An 18541-nucleotide genomic window follows, 5' to 3' on the forward strand; every position below is an offset into this window, starting at 1 on the left:
GATGTCTCTGCCCTCTTCATTGTCATTGATATCCCAATCAATGACACAGTTCTTTTACAGGACAAATTGCCTCCTGATATAACAGTGCTCTTTGCACATGTAATACGTTCTGGCTATTTTGTGTGGCATAACACTTTCTACCCACAAAAAGAAGTCACAGAAGTGGGCGTACCATTATCTATCCCAAATTGTTAACTTTTATATGGAAGCTTTTGAGCAATGTGCTCTAGATTCCTCTACTCCAATAACCAAAGTCTGACTTAGATACATTGACGATGTTTTCACTATCTGGTCCCATGGCCTCCAGACATTAGACACTTTCCTCAGCCAGCTAAACAAACAACAGAAATGCATACAATTCACAATTAAAATTGAAAGTCAGAACACACTTCCTTTTCTAGATGCACATGTCACACGTCTTATTTCTGGCAGTCTTTCCTTCACTGTTTGCCGGAAGCCTACACGTACTGGCCAATATGTACACATAAATTCCTGCCACCACCCAACACAAAAACTGGGTGTCATTAACACACTAAAAAACAAAGCTTTGAAGATTTGCTCCAATTAACAAGCTCTTAGAGATGAATTAAAAGTTATCAGCAATATCTTCCTGAAAAATAGCTATAGCCAAAACACTATCAACAAAATTCTTCACAATACTTTATTTTAAAACAAAAATTAACTAGATTACAATAAAACTATAACCATTCCCATATAAACAAATCAGCCCTTCAGAACATATGCAATTTATGGACAAAAAATACTAGTGGTGGTGATGGGCAGTAGATGATGATGGTAGTAGAGGTTTGATATAGTGGTGGAGATATATATAGAGTTGTAGTGTAGGTGTTCTCCTTGGAGGTGTCACGAAATAATAAATAGTAAAGGTATATTAGTTAAATAAACAGAATACTACAGAAATATAACCTTAATGCCACCTTTAACCCTCCTGTAAAATTAAAGAACTTACTCAACTCATCCAAGGATCCACTTCCTTCTCTTGCTCACCCTGGAGTATACTGTATTCATTGCACCTATAATTTGCCCTCTATAGATGAAACAGAATGCACAATTCCTATCCAAACATAAATGCCACATTAACTTTAATAACTATGATAAATATGGCCTTTCTGATCATGCCCTGAATACTCTATAGAATTGACTCGAAAGGCACCTATTGTTTATATTGTTATGTTGTTACTTTCTCCTATATTTTACTTTTATTACTCCTTTTATCACCATTTTTCTATTCTACAATCAAACCTAAGAATTATCTATTTTGGAGCTTGTCTCCTTTTCAAATATTGACAAATTTATATTTTTAAGCCAATATCCTATAATAGAAGGCACTCTTATTCAGAGAGACATTCCCAGAATTTCATGCATATGCTTATTAACAAAACTCTTTACTACGGCCAAGTAGATTTCAACTAGCAGTCATGACCTCTAACTCTATAAACTTTCAATTCCCTCCCGCTTAGGTTCTGATTTTATGAGTGGTAGTTTGATTCTCATATTCAGGCAAAACTCAGGTATAAAAACAAAACATGTTTATTTGGATCTTAATACACATACAACTATAATATATCACACACTCAATGGACTCAAGGTCATGTATAATCAATTCATACTAAGCAAAATCAATTCATACTAAGTTAATTCTAAAGTCATACTAAACAATACTAGACAAAGGAAATAAGCACAGTACTATATAAGCAATAATTTTCTTCCATAAATTATACATTAATATACTTGAATTTAACGTCAAAGAAATTCCAATCAGATTCTATCTGCTACACTTTTCTCATATATTGAATTCTATCTCACTCATATATATTCGTTCCAAGACAATTTGTCTGATTGACACCAGCTATTACAAATTAGAATAATCACTTGGAGTTCTCTAGTAAACTGTCCAAATTCAATCATTACACAATTACTTTCTTTCCTCTAATGCAACAGAATAACATATAACAAAATTTCTGTACTTTACCAACTCTATGCCGGAAATCAGGTCTGTCAGATCTGTCTACCTTTTTGTTAAGCATGATTCGGTACTTCCATCTCGTCCACATGTAGAGCCTAGTTGCCGTCTGAATAGGCTATGCTTCGCGCCTGGCGTTGTTTCTGCATTGTCCTTGATTGGGTGCCAGACATACTTGTATCTGCTGTCGTTTCTAAAGTTTCTATTCCTTTCCGATGGGATATTTAGCAAAGGCTCGTAACTGCTGATGCCAACATCTCACGCTCGGCTCCGTCTGAAATCTATCAAACATCTTTAGGAATAGGCTCACTGTTCAACATCGCTGCCCTGTCTCACATCTGTCTCAAACCAAAATGACCAGAATCCCAGGAGTAAAAAGCCTTGAAAACTGGCATGCATCGCCTTTTATTCCTACTTCCTGCGCCCTCTTTTTCCTTGTGTTTTTTCACATGGCACCTCTCGATGTTGCCCCCAGGTTGATCCCATATTCACCTTCTGCTATAGGAGTACTCTTTTCCTGGAAAGCGAACTACAGTTACCTTTAGCGTATGCCATTGCCTTGGGCCCTACGCTCAATCTGCATGGCTCGCACGCGACCTTTGCACTACTGTTTATAACTAACTCAGTGACTTACTGTATACAAAATTGTCTTAATGAAAGTAATATTTACACACAAATTCTCTACTTAACATTGAACAGACAACATTGAATCATAATAATTTACATAAAAGGAACATATATTCTTACACACACTTATTAATTTCTTTTAGTTTCTGCTGGAGTGCAAGTTTCTCCTTAATATTTTATATTAAACTTGTTAAATCCTGAATGAATAGTTTCCTTTTCCAAGTTCTTCATTCAGGATCTAACAACATCACACCAAAATGTGGTGTGATGTTGTTACCTTTGATGTATGAACATAAATTTAAGGTGGCCTGTGAAATTCTTATCAACCGTCCTAATCTTAACAGTAATGATGGTCTAAAAATCCCAGAAAATAAGAAAGGCACATATTTTACTCATATAACCTTTCTGTCTAAGAGTTAATTATATATACAACTGTACGTAATCCAGGTTCTTAACTCTAATATAACAACTGTCATGTTAAACTAGGACAACACTTTTGCTGTAATAAAATTATGTGAAATTATTCTCTGATGATGTTATAAACAGCAAGGTAATGATTTCACATAGATAGTTTTATTACAGCAAAAATGGTGTCCTAGTTTAACATGACAGTTGTCAAGTTTAACATGGCCTGAACTCTAGTGAAAAAAAAACAAAAACAATTAAAGTAATTATTTTTAACACGGTTGTAGTCTCCATAATTTATCTGAAATTAATTCTGTCTTAATATTTTGGACTACTAGGCTTTCCTTCTGCAAACTTTAATAAGCAAAAAATATATATATACAGAAAAACCCCGTTTTTACATTCCCACAATTTATGTTTTCCTGCCATTTACTTAATTTTCCATTGGTTCCGTCTTAAGGCTTATTCTTACGATATATTGTTTTCCTGCCATTAACAACTTGATGTGAGTGTTTTTTCCACGGGTGACAATACTGATTTTTGAATTGATTTCTACAGAAATCTGAGCATTTTTATTCCCAGATGGCGATGCTTTCGGCTGTAGTTTCGTTTCCGCCATCACGGTGACTTGCACACTTGCAGCAGTAATGTAGTGATGAGCGATACCCTGATTTTTCAATCACAGTACGAATTGATATTGCAGAATTTCTGCTACATAATTCAGCATGTGAAAGTTGCTTTCAAGTTGCGATGGCAGATTATCCATGTTAGTAACATGGAGAAAAAATGTTATTTCGGTAGAACAAAAGATGGCAATTCTGCGACATGTAGATTGGCATGCCGGAACATGTGTGCATTTAGCAAAAGATCTTTGACTTTCCATGTCCACTCTTTGAACACGATAGTAAAAAACAGGTCAAGCACTGAACTCAAAGCAAAGCAATCTGGTGCTATGTCAAAAAAAAAAAAAAAAGCAAAAACAATCAACAATTAAAGATTTTTTTAAATAGATAAATGTAAGTAATTGTAAATTCATTTATTCTCTGTTATTAAATTTTGTAATCGAGTATGTAGACTCACATATACTAGCAGTAAGTCATCTTTTAGCCTTTTTTAAAATTTTTTTTGTTTCCTGCTATTTACACTTTTTTCCATCAGTCCCCTGAAAAGTGTAAAACAGGGTTTTACTGTATATCTCATCTGTCATTTTCATTCTTTTCACATTTTCTTAACATAGCCATTATCAAAATATATCATCATCATCATCAAATTCCTCATATGTACCCTCAAGGGGTGTACAGGATATGATAGTACTACATGAAAAATTTACACCATTACTAACTTCCTATCTACAATTTTCCTCCAAATCAGTCTGTTACTTGTCAAGATACCAATATTATCAGATCTTATATTTCTATCGTCTAAGGCACTTTGTACCGTATCAATCCACCTATATCTTGGTCTTCCTCTGGGTCGTTTTTCTGCCAACCTGGCAGAGAACACTTGTTTTGCTAATCTTTCCTCGCCCATTCTGTTTAAGTGACCATACCACCTGAGATTAGCTCTGCTAACGCATTCCTGGATGCTGACAATGTCAAGTTCTTTACTAATATCCTCGTTTTTAATATGATATTGCCATTGATGCCATCTGTTCACGCCTATAATCTTTCTCAGGACTCTCATATCTGCGGCCTCTAGTCTTTGGTCAAGTGTTTTACTTCTGACCCAGCTCTCAGATCCATAGGTTAAAACTGATTTGAACACAGTCTTGTATACAGCTAATTTAGTATTCCGACTAATTTCTCTCTTATTCCATATGAATTCTTATTCCTATGGAATAATTCTTATTCTAATTCTTATTCTAATTCTTATTCCATATAAAAATAAAGACTAACTATTGCTTGATTTAATGCCCCATTGACACCATATAACTGTAGCATATTGAATAGCTTCTCTCTTGGCACCTTGTCATATGCCTTTTCCAAATCGACAAAACTTAAATACAGATTTCTGTTATATTCCCATGCTTTTTCGACTATTTGTCGTAAAGTGAAGATTCGATCCTGACAGCCTCTATTTGGCCTGAATCCAGCTTGTTCTTCACCAAGCTTTTCTTCCACAATTCTTCTCAACCGTTTCTCAAGTATACTTGCATAGATCTTGCCAGGAACACTCAGTAGGGAAATACCTCTGTAATTCTCACATTCAGTTTTATTTCCCTTTTTTATATATGGGTACTATGAGAGCTCTACTCCAATCATCGGGAATTCGTCCCTCTGTCCAGGCTTTCTGAACTATGCAGTGCAGCCACCGTAAGATTCTTATTCCACCATACTTCAGCATTTCTGGTCGAATATCATCTACTCCTGCTGCCTTTACATATTTCAGGCTTTTGATGGCTTTTTCTACTTCAAGTATGGATATGTATTCCTGACTGCATGCCTGGTCAGTGTTTTTTACCACTGTGCTGTCATCACTGCTTGTTTCATTTAGCAGTTTTTCAAAGTAATTACTCCATACTTCAAGGGTATCTTTTTCTCCCATTTTCATGTCACCTATATCATCTCTAACTCCTTTTACAGCACTCTTTCTTCCATTTCTAAGCTTCTTCAACAACCTCCAGAATATCTTACTGCCTTCTTGATATTTATTTTCTATGTTCTTGTCAAAGTCTTCCCATGACTTTTATTTAGCTAGTTTTACACAGTGTTTAGCTTTCTTACATTTGTTTCTGCATTCTCTAAGAACACAAGCTGACTTATTTGCCAGGAACTTTTGATATGCTTTCTTCTTTTCCTTCACTGCCTCTTTAACTTCCTGTGTCCACCATGGAGTTTTGATTTTTCTATCCTTGCAGACAACCTCACCACATGCCTCTCTGGCTGAATCAATCAGTGTTTTCTTCAAGGTTTGCTACCAAATCTCCAAGGTTTGGTTCTTGTTCTCAAACTCTTTCATTTTTTTCTTCAATAATCTTCGTGTATTTTAGAGTACAGCTCACATCTGAGAGCTGCTCAACTTTTATTCGCTTTAAAACTTTCTTATATGTCATTCTTTTCAGTATGAAATTCAATTTTATCCTGCTCAAGACTAAATAGTGATCACTTCCAATTTCAAATCCTCTGTACACTCAGGTGTCGTTCACCAGGGAGAAAACATCACTATCAATAATAACAATGTATATCATATATTCTATATATAATATAGTATATATATAATTAAATAATTATATTTATAATTAAATAAATTTTATAATTAAATAAAAGATCAAAAATTTTTGTTTCACACAGAAAATGAAAAATTATTCATTTTAGGTGTTAGAATCACTTATTGATTTGGGATGTCACATTGATGCAAAGAATTTTCAAGGAGATACAGCTCTTCATCTGATGGTTTCTCATAAGCGAATTTCCTGTGTTATTACCTTGTTGAGCTATGGAGCCTGTGTTAATGTGCCAGGAGCTGATGATCATACTCCTCTTCATTTAGCTGTCAAAGTAAGTTTCTTTATAGAATGGTTTAATGTTTTTATTTGTTACAAGATTTGGCAAACATCTGTGGTTTTTAGCCAGTGAATATATCAAATACTAATTGTGAAAATAGTCTATTATGTAAAATGTTTGCTCAGCACCAGTCTATATTCCTATACACACACACAGTTCATCTCCCTATATATTGATCCAACTTTTCATTTTCTTCCTCTATTCAACCTACGTCTGTTCTTTGGATTAGCCATCCTCCGTTATGCTTTTCCCAATGAATACAGTCTTATCTTTTCAAAACACTTCTTGATTGAGTCCTTCTTTCTCCTTACCACTTGCCCACACATGGCACTGTTTGTTTATAGGCTTTGGGACCTCTTGTGTTTGGAGTCAATATTTAAAAAAAAAATAAGCAATTATGTATATTATTTCTGGGAAAACTCCCATGTTACTCCTCATTATAAACTATTATAATACAGCTATATCGCCTGCTTCAGTTTAGGAGTACCCCTGTATAAATGTCATTGGCTATTTACTCATGGGTTCTTAGGGCATTATGAGTGTAGATGTACTAAAAAGTATATGTAGCTTAAGGAATAGAAATTGCACATACCTTTTTCTGGGTGTTGTGGCTTTTCCTCTGTCTGCGATGTCGAGAACTGCAGAGTGTGTGTGTGGGGGGTAGGCAGTTTGGTAGAATAAGTTAGAAAAACCCGGGTTTTTTTCGTAATATGTAGAAACATATACTTTTATATAGGGTGGGGAAAAAAGTGAAAGGGTTAATTTTTTAAAATAGGGAGGGGGAAGGGGAAAGGTGGTTGACGGGGTGTGGACCGTTTCGACTATTCGTGGTCATCATCGGAACATATTGGGAAAGTGGAAGCTATGTCAGGTCGGGTGGGTGCTTCAGAGGTGTTTGTGTTGTCTCCTATTGGTCGGGATTGTGACCTCAATTTAATGTTGTGAAGCTTCCAAACCTCGGAGATTATGTAGGGCCTGTGTACGTTGATCGAGTTCGCGTCACACTTTATAGCTATTGTTTCCGATATTCTGAGCATTGTTTCATTGTCTTGTCTGTCTATTATGATGGCCTTGTCTATCTGCGGGGTGTGTTTTTGTTCAAGGGCGTGAACAGCTATTTCCGTTTTTCCTGTGCTTTGTATACGATTTTTCTTTTTAATGTTGCGTTTTTTAGTGTTTAAATGTTCTGGAATAGGGATGTTACAGTCACGGAAGTGTTCTTGTAGTCTTGCCCATAAAGACCTGATGGTGGAACCTGTGTAGGTGATGTCACAGTCTTTTTGGCAGGGAAATTTATAGACTACATTGTGCTGTTCAAATATATCTTTTTGTGTGTGAGGTTTGGTGGATTTTAGGAGGTTAGCCAGTTTTTGGCTTGTGGTGAATACCAGTTTGTAGTCAGTATGTTTGAAGATGTATTTATAGGCTTTGTGTGTGTTTTGGGTGTATGGTAGTTTGATAATTTTTTGTGTAGGGAAGTTCGTTTTGGTACTTGGGTTGTTTTGGCGGTTTTTTGCCGTCTTGTTTGCGTAGTTAATCAGTTGTGTAGGATAGTTACGATTTAAGAAGATCTGTGTTAGTTTTTTTATTTCAGCGTTTAGACTATTTTGATTGGTTGAAAATTTGTGAGCATTTATGAATTGTGATAAGATGACGGATTTTTTAACAGAATACGAATGGTATGAGTGAAAATGGAGGTAGTTTCCGATGTGTGAGAGTTTGTGGTATATTTTCGTGGCTATTTTGTTGTGTGTTCTGGTTAATGTCAAGTTTAAGAAGTTGATGGATTTGTTCTGTTCGGTTTCTGTGGTGAATTTTAACCTGTTGCTGTAGCTGTTTAGGGATGTTTTTAAGGTGGTGATGTGTGTGGGATTACCAATGCACAGAATATCGTCCACGTATCTGCCATAGAAGGTGATGCCGGGGGGAAGGGAAGGGTGGAGTAGAAGTGATTCTATATGTGCCAGGAATAATTCCGCTAGTTGTCCACTGATGTTTTGGCCCATGGGGAGTCCGAAGATTTGTATGTACATGTTGTTGTTGAACTTGAAGAAGTTTGCCGAGATTACTAGTTTTATTAAGTTAATAATGTCAATGGGCGTTAGTTTAGTACGAGAGTGTAGGGTGTGGTCTTCTGTGAGTAGTGTGTGTACGATGTCTAAAGTTCTGGGGACGTCCACGTTAGTGTATAAAGAGGCCGCATCTAAAGAAGTGAGGATATCTTTTTGGGATAGGGTTAGGTCTTTTATTTTATTGAAAAGGTCGTCCGTGTTTTTTATCATGAAGTTTGACGTTGTGGTTAGTGGTTTGAGGAGTTTCGCTACGAATTTTGATAAAGGGGCTGTGGTGGTATTTTTGTAGGAGACTATTGGTCTCATCGGGTACCCGTCTTTGTGGGTTTTTATTTGTCCGAACATACAAGGGGTGCGTGTGGTGCGGGGGATTGTGTTTTTCAGTGTGGTTTTGTCAATTTTATTTTCATTTTTTAGGATGTGTAGGGTATCGTTGATTTGTTTTATGAGGTCGGAGGTGGGGTCAATTTGTATTTTTCGGTAGGTGTGTGGGTCGGTTAAGATGGCTGTTATCTTGTTGTGGTAATCGGCTTGGTTTGTGATGACTACGGTGTCCCCTTTGTCCGCTTTATTGATAATAATGTTCGGGTTCTTCTTTAGGGATAGAAGGGCTTCTTGTAGGTTGGGGGTGATGTTGGGTTTAATTATTATTTTACTGTTTATGATGTTGTTAATTTTGTGGAATATAGTTTCTTTGTTAGGGTCATACTCTAATTTCGCTTGCATTTCGGTAATGATGTCTCTGTTTTGTATGTATTTTGGGGAAACACCAAAGTTTAATCCTTTGTTCAGGATGGTGATTTCGTCGGGCGTGAGATTGTAGTGTGATAGATTGATAATGGAATTGTTTTTTGTGTGTTCTAAGGCGGAAATATCCGAAGGGTTGGAAGCAGCGCGATTGTTGTATTGGGTGTTTGTTAGTGTGTACCATTTCTTTGCGTGTCGATCTTCTAATAATAGCGTGTAGTCGTTGATGTGCGATTGGGTATTATCCCAAAAAACTGCCCATTCGTTAGTGGTTAGTAGCTTTTTCAATCTGTTTTTTGTTTTGTGAATGTATGAATATGCTTGTTGTTTCTTTTTAAATGTTGTTTATGGCTTGTTTTATGAGGGCACGGGATGCTCGGTAGCAGATTTGTTTGTTTCCGTGAATTGTGCTGTTGCCGCGTACCGTCGCGAATTTTGGTGTGATGTTGTGATCGAGGCATTTTTTGAGGAAAGTTATGTGTATTTTTTGAGGAAAGTTATGTGTATTTTTTGAGCGGTGTATGTTAGGATGGTTTTTTGGTATGTACTTTTTGTAAAGTTTATGCATTCATTGAACATGTGACGTGCGACCATGACATAAGCTTATGTTGGTATGTGCGTTAGGTGAAGGCTAATTTTAATGGTGTTTGTGATCGAGGGTGGGGGGGTTGGGGGTTGGTGGGGGAATTATGAGTAGAGAGCCAATGTTAGGGGTTGTATGGTTATAAGACACAAGAAAATTATGTATATTATTTCTGGGAAAACTCCCATGTTACTCCTCATTATAAACTATTATAATACAGCTATATCGCCTGCTTCAGTTTAGGAGTACCCCTGTATAAATGTCATTGGCTATTTACTCATGGGTTCTTAGGGCATTATGAGTGTAGATGTACTAAAAAGTATATGTAGCTTAAGGAATAGAAATTGCACATACCTTTTTCTGGGTGTTGTGGCTTTTCCTCTGTCTGCGATGTCGAGAACTGCAGAGTGTGTGTGGGGGGTAGGCAGTTTGGTAGAATAAGTTAGAAAAACCCGGGTTTTTTTCGTAATATGTAGAAACATATACTTTTATATAGGGTGGGGAAAAAAGTGAAAGGGTTAATTTTTTAAAATAGGGAGGGGGAAGGGGAAAGGTGGTTGACGGGGTGTGGACCGTTTCGACTATTCGTGGTCATCATCGGAACATATTGGGAAAGTGGAAGCTATGTCAGGTCGGGTGGGTGCTTCAGAGGTGTTTGTGTTGTCTCCTATTGGTCGGGATTGTGACCTCAATTTAATGTTGTGAAGCTTCCAAACCTCGGAGAGTATGTAGGGCCTGTGTACGTTGATCGAGTTCGCGTCACACTTTATAGCTATTGTTTCCGATATTCTGAGCATTGTTTCATTGTCTTGTCTGTCTGTTATGATGGCCTTGTCTATCTGCGGGGTGTGTTTTTGTTCAAGGGCGTGAACAGCTATTTCCGTTTTTCCTATACAATCGTATACAAAGCACAGGAAAAACGGAAATAGCTGTTCACGCCCTTGAACAAAAACAGAAAAAAAGAGAAATCCTAGTCTTTTGGAAGCTGAGGATGCAATAGTTGTAATGTGTGTATTCCAGGAGAGGCCTGATGTCAGGGTAATTCCAAGAAGAGAAATCTCATCTCGTCTGGAAATTTCAGTGTTATCAAAAATAAAACTGGGGGAAAATTGTTCTTTTTTTGAGAAATAAGACAGAACTGGGTTTTACTAGCATTGAAGTTGACGAGGTTATCTGAGTCCTTGGAGGATGGCTTGGAGGTCAGAATTGAGGGCAGTAGTGATTGATGTTCTGTAGGCTGAAGTGAGTTGTATAGAGTAAGGTTTGTCAAATGAAAGGGAGGAGTGCAATGTGCTGTCATCTGCAAAACTGTGTATTGGGTTGGAGATAAACTGAAGTAGATCATTGATATACAGAAGGAAGAGGGTTGGTGAGAGAACAGAATCCTGGCATTAGTTGAATGATGAGAGGATAAGGAACTATTTACCATCACACATAGTGTGCATCCAGATGGAAAGCTGGCATTCCAACTGCAGAAGTCATGACACAGTCCAAATGATAGCTGTTTGCTTAGTAAGCCTTTGTGCCAGATCCAGTCAAAAGCTTTAGAGATATCAAGTGCAACCACTTGAGATTCTCCAAATTTCCCCATGGCATTTGTCCAGAGATGGGTGATAAATGAGAGTAGATCTGCTGTTGATCGGCAGCAACAGAATTCATTCTGGTGGTTGCTTATTAGGTGGGTGCCTTCAAGATAGTGTAAGAGTTGAGAATTGATGGTTTTCTCTATCACTTTAGATAGGACTGAGGTGAGTGAGTGAGATAGGATGGTAGTTAGATGGCAGTGATTTTTTGCCCTTAATAGCTTCTTAGGAATGGGTTGAATATAGGCCAGTTTCCAGGCTTTGGAATATATACCAGTGGAGTGAGAGTACGTACAGGGTGTTCGGGATAAATTTGACAGTTTCGTAAGGAAAAAGAAAATCTTCTTTGTATGTATTAAATTTAATGAATTGACAAAAAAACATTACAGGCAGAGTTAATTACAATACTATCAACAAGATTTACTCAAAATAACCACCATTAGCATCGATCATAGCTTCAATTCTGCTTCGGAACCTCGAACAAGCTGATGCTACAGTCTCCCTGGGAAGGGCCGCAAAAACTGTTTTAATTTTATCCATTAACTGGGCTTTTGTATTACTGGAAGTGCGATTGGTGTCTTTTTCAACTGCGCCCCATACAAAATAATCCATGGGGTTAAGGTCTGGGGAGTTTGGAGGCCAAACATTTGGACTGGTGAAGTCGTAGAAATTTTCAGACAACTATTTTTGACTTTTCCCAGAGGTGTGGCAAGGGGCCGAATCCTGCTGCCATACATACGGCCTACCATTGGCTACCCTTGTTATCCAGGGCTTGACTACAGTTAGCAACTCCACGAACAAAGCCCGAATTCCAATGCCAGGGTTCTTCAACACCTGTTCCTGCAGATTTGCGAGGAATTCTGCTGTACGAACGCAATCAGATCATCTGCTAGGGATCTTTCTTCTTGCTACATCCTCGTAGTCACCATTGCAAGTCTCTAGTTCATGCCTGATTGTTTTTACTGTATTCAGGGAGCATTGGGCAGCAGTTGTAATATCCTTATTTTGATGGCGGGCACGAATCATCATGATACAAGTTATTCTCTTCCATGATTCAGGTGGGTTCCAGCTATCCATCCTTTCTGACATCTTGTATATGAATGAAGAAGGGTCCAAACTTTTAAATGAAGAGAAGTGTGTGTTAATACATGTAACTTACGGAAAAATATAATTAATTATAAATATGTCAAATTTATCCCGAACACCCTGTATAAGCAGCATAGGATAGGAGTCAGTTCTGGTGCACAGGCCATCAGGGCCAGGAAACTTTTTTTGTGTCTAATTTAGACAAAATGTATGTTGGGCAATTGGAATGACTGGGGGCATTTGCCATTGTCAGTTATGTGTGCATTGGAGGCAAAGTGTGAAGCCAGGAGATTAGCTTTTTTTTGTGGGTGATGATGCAATAGAGCCATCTGGTATGATAGGGGTGGGAATAGTGTTGGACCAATTGCTTTGGCAAGAGACCAAAAGCATGGCTGCTATTTGGTAAGCTACATGTTTCCTACTTTTGCTGTTCAGATCTGTTTTGGAAGCATTGATAGTTTTTTTGCCATCTATTTCGGGCTTTAGTATAAGCATGGAAGGTGGATGGAGTTCTTGATTTGAGCCAGTTGCGGTCTTGTACAGTCTTGGCACATCTTTTGGAGAACCTGGATTTAGATAGGGGACGGCAATTTAGAGAAGTTTGGAAAGTGTATGTTTCCATGCCAGTGAGGATTACTATGGTAATATGTGCAGTGCACATGTTTGGATTGGAAGATCGTAAACAATAGTCCAACCATGGAAATGAAGCATAGTAGTCTCAGAGGCTGTCCCACTTGGAACTGTTATAATGCCAAACTACTCTTGTGTGGTAGTGACTGTGTAAGCATTGTTGCATGGGGAGGAGATGAGCACTAGATTGTGGTCAGAATTATAATTGCATATTTGGAAGGATCATTGGTAAGGAAGAGATCTAGGGTATTTGGGAAGTGGTTCGGATTATCTGGTTTTCTAGTTTGGCATGTAAATAATTTCTGTAAGGTTGTTAGTGATGGCAAATGTTTGGGCAACTCTGTCTGCAAGATCTGTACAACTGGAGGAGGAATGCCAGCTGGTGTTATGGACATTAAAATCTCCTAGGGTGATGATTCTAAACTACACGCTGTTTAACTCCTTTTGACCTAAGGGTCGAAAGGAGTTAAACTTGTGTAGTTTGGAAGATTGAGATGGTTAGTGCTGGGGAGAGGTGAGATTTGAGTTTCTGCTAAAAAGAGTAAATAGGGTTTGGTGGACTGCAGATGGTAGTGGACACTATGAAGGTTGGAGTTGAGGCCATGGATGTTGAAGTGGATATGCAAGGTTCTTTGAGGCATGTATTTGACCTCAAGGTTCTTGCACGTTTCCTATGCAGTATACTGGTCTCCTTGGTGGCTACTAGTGGTGTCACTTGATTTTTATACTAGTTTGATTTTTTTGTAGTCTATGATCTTTAACTTGTTATTTATTGCCACTATTAATTTGGATGTGCTTATCAATATGTCACAGGTCACTTTCAGGAGAGATGGAAAGTTTGTTCCTTCTTTTCTTTTGCTAATGGGTCTGAAACAGTGGCATTTGATGATGTTTCTGGGATCAAAGTTCCATTCTCCTGATAATTTTCTGATGTCTTCTTTTAATGAGTTACCATTTTCTGTCAGAAAGTTCAGAATAATGGCATTGGGTCTCTTGTTTTTGGCCTCAATAGATTTGTGTACCATTGATGCAATTAGGTCGCTGAGTTTGTTAGTGGGCAAGGGTGCACTTGCGATTTGGCACTGGTCGTCGAGTAGTTTGAGCTTTGTTTCCAGCACTCAAGCTACTTTTATATAGAGGTTAATGACTTCACATCAATCGTCTTAGTATTTCAATAATGCAAAGCTCACTCTCTTTCAGACATATATACTGCTATATGTTATGATAGGCCCACTACATAGACCCAGTGCCGGATTAAGTAGCAGGCTGACCGAGCAGCTGCCCGGGGCACCAAAACTAAGACCAGCAATAGAGCCTTATATCTATGCAACTTTGAAAATGCAAAGTAGGGTCTTATTTCTTATTAAAAGTCCATAGGGAGAGTGAAGAATGCATTGATAGCAACAATAAATGGTGACAGTAAAATAAACCACCACTAGATAGCAGGGACTTCATTTTATAACAGTCATCATCACTATTCAGGATAGGATGGATCACAAAGAAATTAAATTAAAAATACCATTTATACTATAAAGTTGTTTTAATTGAAGCTCGAATTATAAAAGTTTAGTAAACAAATCAAAAATGTACATAATATTCAGTGAGCGAGGTGGAAGCATGCGCAAAAGGTTGAATATTGGTATGACACGGCGCATTTGCATTGGCTAAAGCAATTAACTAATTTCAAACTCAAATGGCTCATTGGCATTGGCTAAACCAATTAACTAATTTAAAACTCTCTCGGAAAAGTTGTCAAACAAAGGCTTTCTCCATATTGATTCTAATTTTAGGTGTTAGTTCATTAAATTAGAATTATACAAGATCATTTTTGTCCATTCTGTGTTTTTGTATGTGTTATGTGCTTTGAAATTATTAAGTATTTCTTTTTGTTTTATTTTGCCTGTCCTTGAAATTTATAATAATACTGGTGATTTAGTGGTAAGTTTTACATTTTATTATTTTTACTGTTAATCCCCTTTTATTGTTAATTCAATTTTTTTTTTTTTTATCATAGAAATTTGGAATTTCTAACCCTTGAAAATGTCTTCTAAAAAATTATCTGGAGCAGAAAACCATAAAAGAAAATTAGAAAAAGAAAGAAATATTTCTAAAAGTGCAAAATATTTAACTACCTTCCTAAAATCAACAAATTCATCTTCACCTGACTCTACTTCTTTTAACATTTCAATAAAAGAAGATGCATCACGTGATGAAAATTCTAGAGAATTAAACTCTGATGATATAAGTCTAAATGAAAAAGATCAAAAAAATGAAACTAATGATTTGCAAATTTCAAATTCAAAAGAGACAAATTTCAAAGAAAACCCGCAGAACATTTCTGAAAATACTTTTCAGTATAACGATCCTGCTACATGGCCTTTCCCATTAAACTCTGCAGTTTGCGATTATATTTTATCTTCAGATTTATTGGAATGTACCAGAGATGAAAGCACGGATTTTGTTTATTCCATAGACACAGAAAATCGATGTTTTTCAGCGTCGGTGCATTATAGATCAACTCGAATTGGTGAAAAATATTTATGAAAATCGCTTATTTATTCAATGAGTGCCAACAAAATATTTTGTATTTGCTGCAAATTATTATTTTCTAATAAAGTAACTTCAGCCTTAGGATCAATTGGTCATTGCAAGTGGAAACATATAAATGATTACTTAAAGAGTCATGAAAATTCACTAAAACATATAAAAAATTATTTCAAATTGGGTTGAAACAAATACGAGATTTCAAAAAAGTAAAACAATAGATGAAGAAATGCAGTCAGTCATTGTTAAAGAACGAGAGCATTGGAAAAATGTATTGAAAAGGCTGTGTGATATTATATTATTTTTATCAACCCATAATTTGGCTTTCCACGGTTCATCAGATCGGTTGTATACTCTAAATAATGGCAACTTTTTGGGTTTGATAGAATTATTGAGTAAATATGATGTCATTATGCACAAACATGTATATCGCATTTTGTCGAAGGAAACCTATGCAACATATTGCAGCGAAACTATTCAAAATGAATTAATTTCTCTTTTGGCTTCAGCTGTTTGCAATGACATTGTTAAGCGTGCCAAAGAAGCAAAATACTTTTCAATTATTTTAGATTGCACCCCCAAATATTAGTCATAAAGAACAACTTTCTTTTACTTTACGATTCATAGATTTAACAGAGTTTTTAGTTATTCAAGAACGTTTTGTTTCATTCTATGAAATCAATGAATTTACAGGAGAATCATTATATGATAAGATCATTAAGTTGCTTTTAGATTTAAAATTAAATATTAATGATATTGGATGACAGGGCTATGGCAATGAGTCCAATATGCGAGGGAAAAATAAAGGTGTTCAAGCTCGTTTACAGCAAGTAAATCCCTGAGCATTTTACATACCTTGTGGCTGCCATTCTTTAAATTTAGTTATAGGAGATGCAACAATGTCTTGCCCACAATCTGTTTCATTTTTTGGTGTTATTCAACGGCTTTATACATTATTTTCAGCATCCGTTGCTAGATGGAAAATTTTAACTGATAATGTACCAAATTTCACTGTTAAAGCAGTATGTGAAACTCGTTGGGAGAGTCGTATTGAATGCATAAAGTCAGTTAGGTATCAGATTGTACTGATAATACTTAGTGAAAATTCAACCGATGCAGCCACCAAATCTGAATCTTTAACACTAGCAGAAAAACTTTGCGATTATTCCTTTTTTTAGTTATGTTAGTAATGTGGTATGACATACTTCATCGGATTAACATAATTAGCAAATTAATGCAAACAAAAAGTATGGATTTAAAAACGGTTATAAATTTATTAAAATAATGTATGGAATTCATTAGACAATACCGTACACTAGAATTTGAAAATGCGTTGATTCAAGCTGAGGAATTAGCAAAGCTTTTAGGAACGGAGCCAATATTTACTGAAAAAATAATAATTCGTAGGAAGAAATTATTTAGTCATGAATCTGAAGACACTCTTGTTACTGTTGATGAGAGAACAAAGTTTAGAATAACGATATTCAACATCATTTTGGACACAAATGATTAACATCTCTTGAAGAAAGATTTGAACAAATAAAAATACGAGAGAAATTGGGGTTTTCTTTTTAATATAACTAAAATAGGCGATTTAAATGAATTAAAAAAACAATGTATGAATTTGCATTTAATTCTTCATCATGAAAAAGATAGTGACATTGACGGGAATGAGCTCTTTGAAGAAATTAAATCTCTAAACAGTTTACTTCTGGAAAACATCAATTTGCCATTGGAAACTTTGCAATTTTTAAAAGCAAATAATTTGTAGAATATAATTCCAAATAAATGGGTTGCATTGAGAATTCTGCTGACAATTCCTATTACAATAGCAACAGCTGAGAGAAGTTTCAGCAAATTGATTTTCACAGATTTAAAATCAAGAAAAATATATATGTAAATCATAATTGATAAAATCAAAATCCATAATATTTTTAATAATTACTAAACCAATGATTTAGTAATTTTTTTTGTATGTACTATTTTATTTTTTTGTTAGTGAATAGAAATGATAAGTAGAAATCTTGAAGTTATGAAATTATTAATCATTTGAGAAAACCTATACCTACTTACAATCAGGAAGTATTAAATATTAAAAAAAAAAAAAAAAAAAAAAAAACCTTGGGATGCCAAAGAAGGAGTTTGCCTGGAGTGCAAAATTGTCTTAGTCCGGCCATGCGCAGACCAGTTTTTACCTTTCAACTGTTAAACTTACATGCTAGTTTGAACTCATTTTAAAGTATAATGGAATAAATACAGCACATACATGAAATATAGGAGTGATAAAACAACATGTTTAATCACTCCTTCCTATATTTCATCTGAGTTACTGAGACATCACCAGGGAAACAATATTAAAATTGCAAAAACACACACACAGATTTGCACAAAACAGTAAGTGGAAAAGATTATACTGAAAAGTCTAAAAGTCCTAGGAGGTGTGCACTCTACGGGACTGGTTGGCTAGCCTTAACTGTGTTGGGCTCGAATAAGAATTAAAGTTTCCCAAATCTTGAGAAGTTTAATACAACCATATTTATTAAAATTCAGTTGAATTTGTGTATGGAGGAAGAATGGCAGGAGGAAACTTTCCTCCGGCATTCACCAACAACATCAGGCTTGACATAGCAAACATCCTTTCATAGTCTTTGCTGTCTAGAAGAAATCTCTCTAATAGCCAACTCCTCTCTGTCCATAAATTATGCAAAGACAGTAGCATAATAATTACTAAAGCTGACAAAGGTAATTCTAGTGTGGTCATCAATGCCAGTGAATAT

The 18541-nt window shown here is 36.1% G+C and overlaps 1 protein-coding gene across 2 annotated transcripts in view; it reads left to right on the forward strand.

The window, feature by feature from the left end:
* The window catches only part of iPLA2-VIA (calcium-independent phospholipase A2 VIA), a 369611-nt gene that overhangs the window by 169130 nt on the left and 181940 nt on the right, over window positions 1-18541 (forward strand). For both annotated transcript variants that reach the window (XM_090407696.1, XM_090407695.1), the window contains exon 7: window positions 6331-6513. In XM_090407696.1, coding sequence (XP_090263822.1) covers window positions 6331-6513 — 183 coding nt within the window. The remainder of the gene's footprint in view (window positions 1-6330; window positions 6514-18541) is intronic.

Source organism: Typopeltis vanoorti, chromosome 17, assembly GCF_054136105.1.
Source record: "Typopeltis vanoorti isolate ZY-2024b chromosome 17, IOZ_Tvanoo_1.0, whole genome shotgun sequence".
NCBI lineage: Eukaryota > Metazoa > Arthropoda > Arachnida > Uropygi > Thelyphonidae > Typopeltis > Typopeltis vanoorti.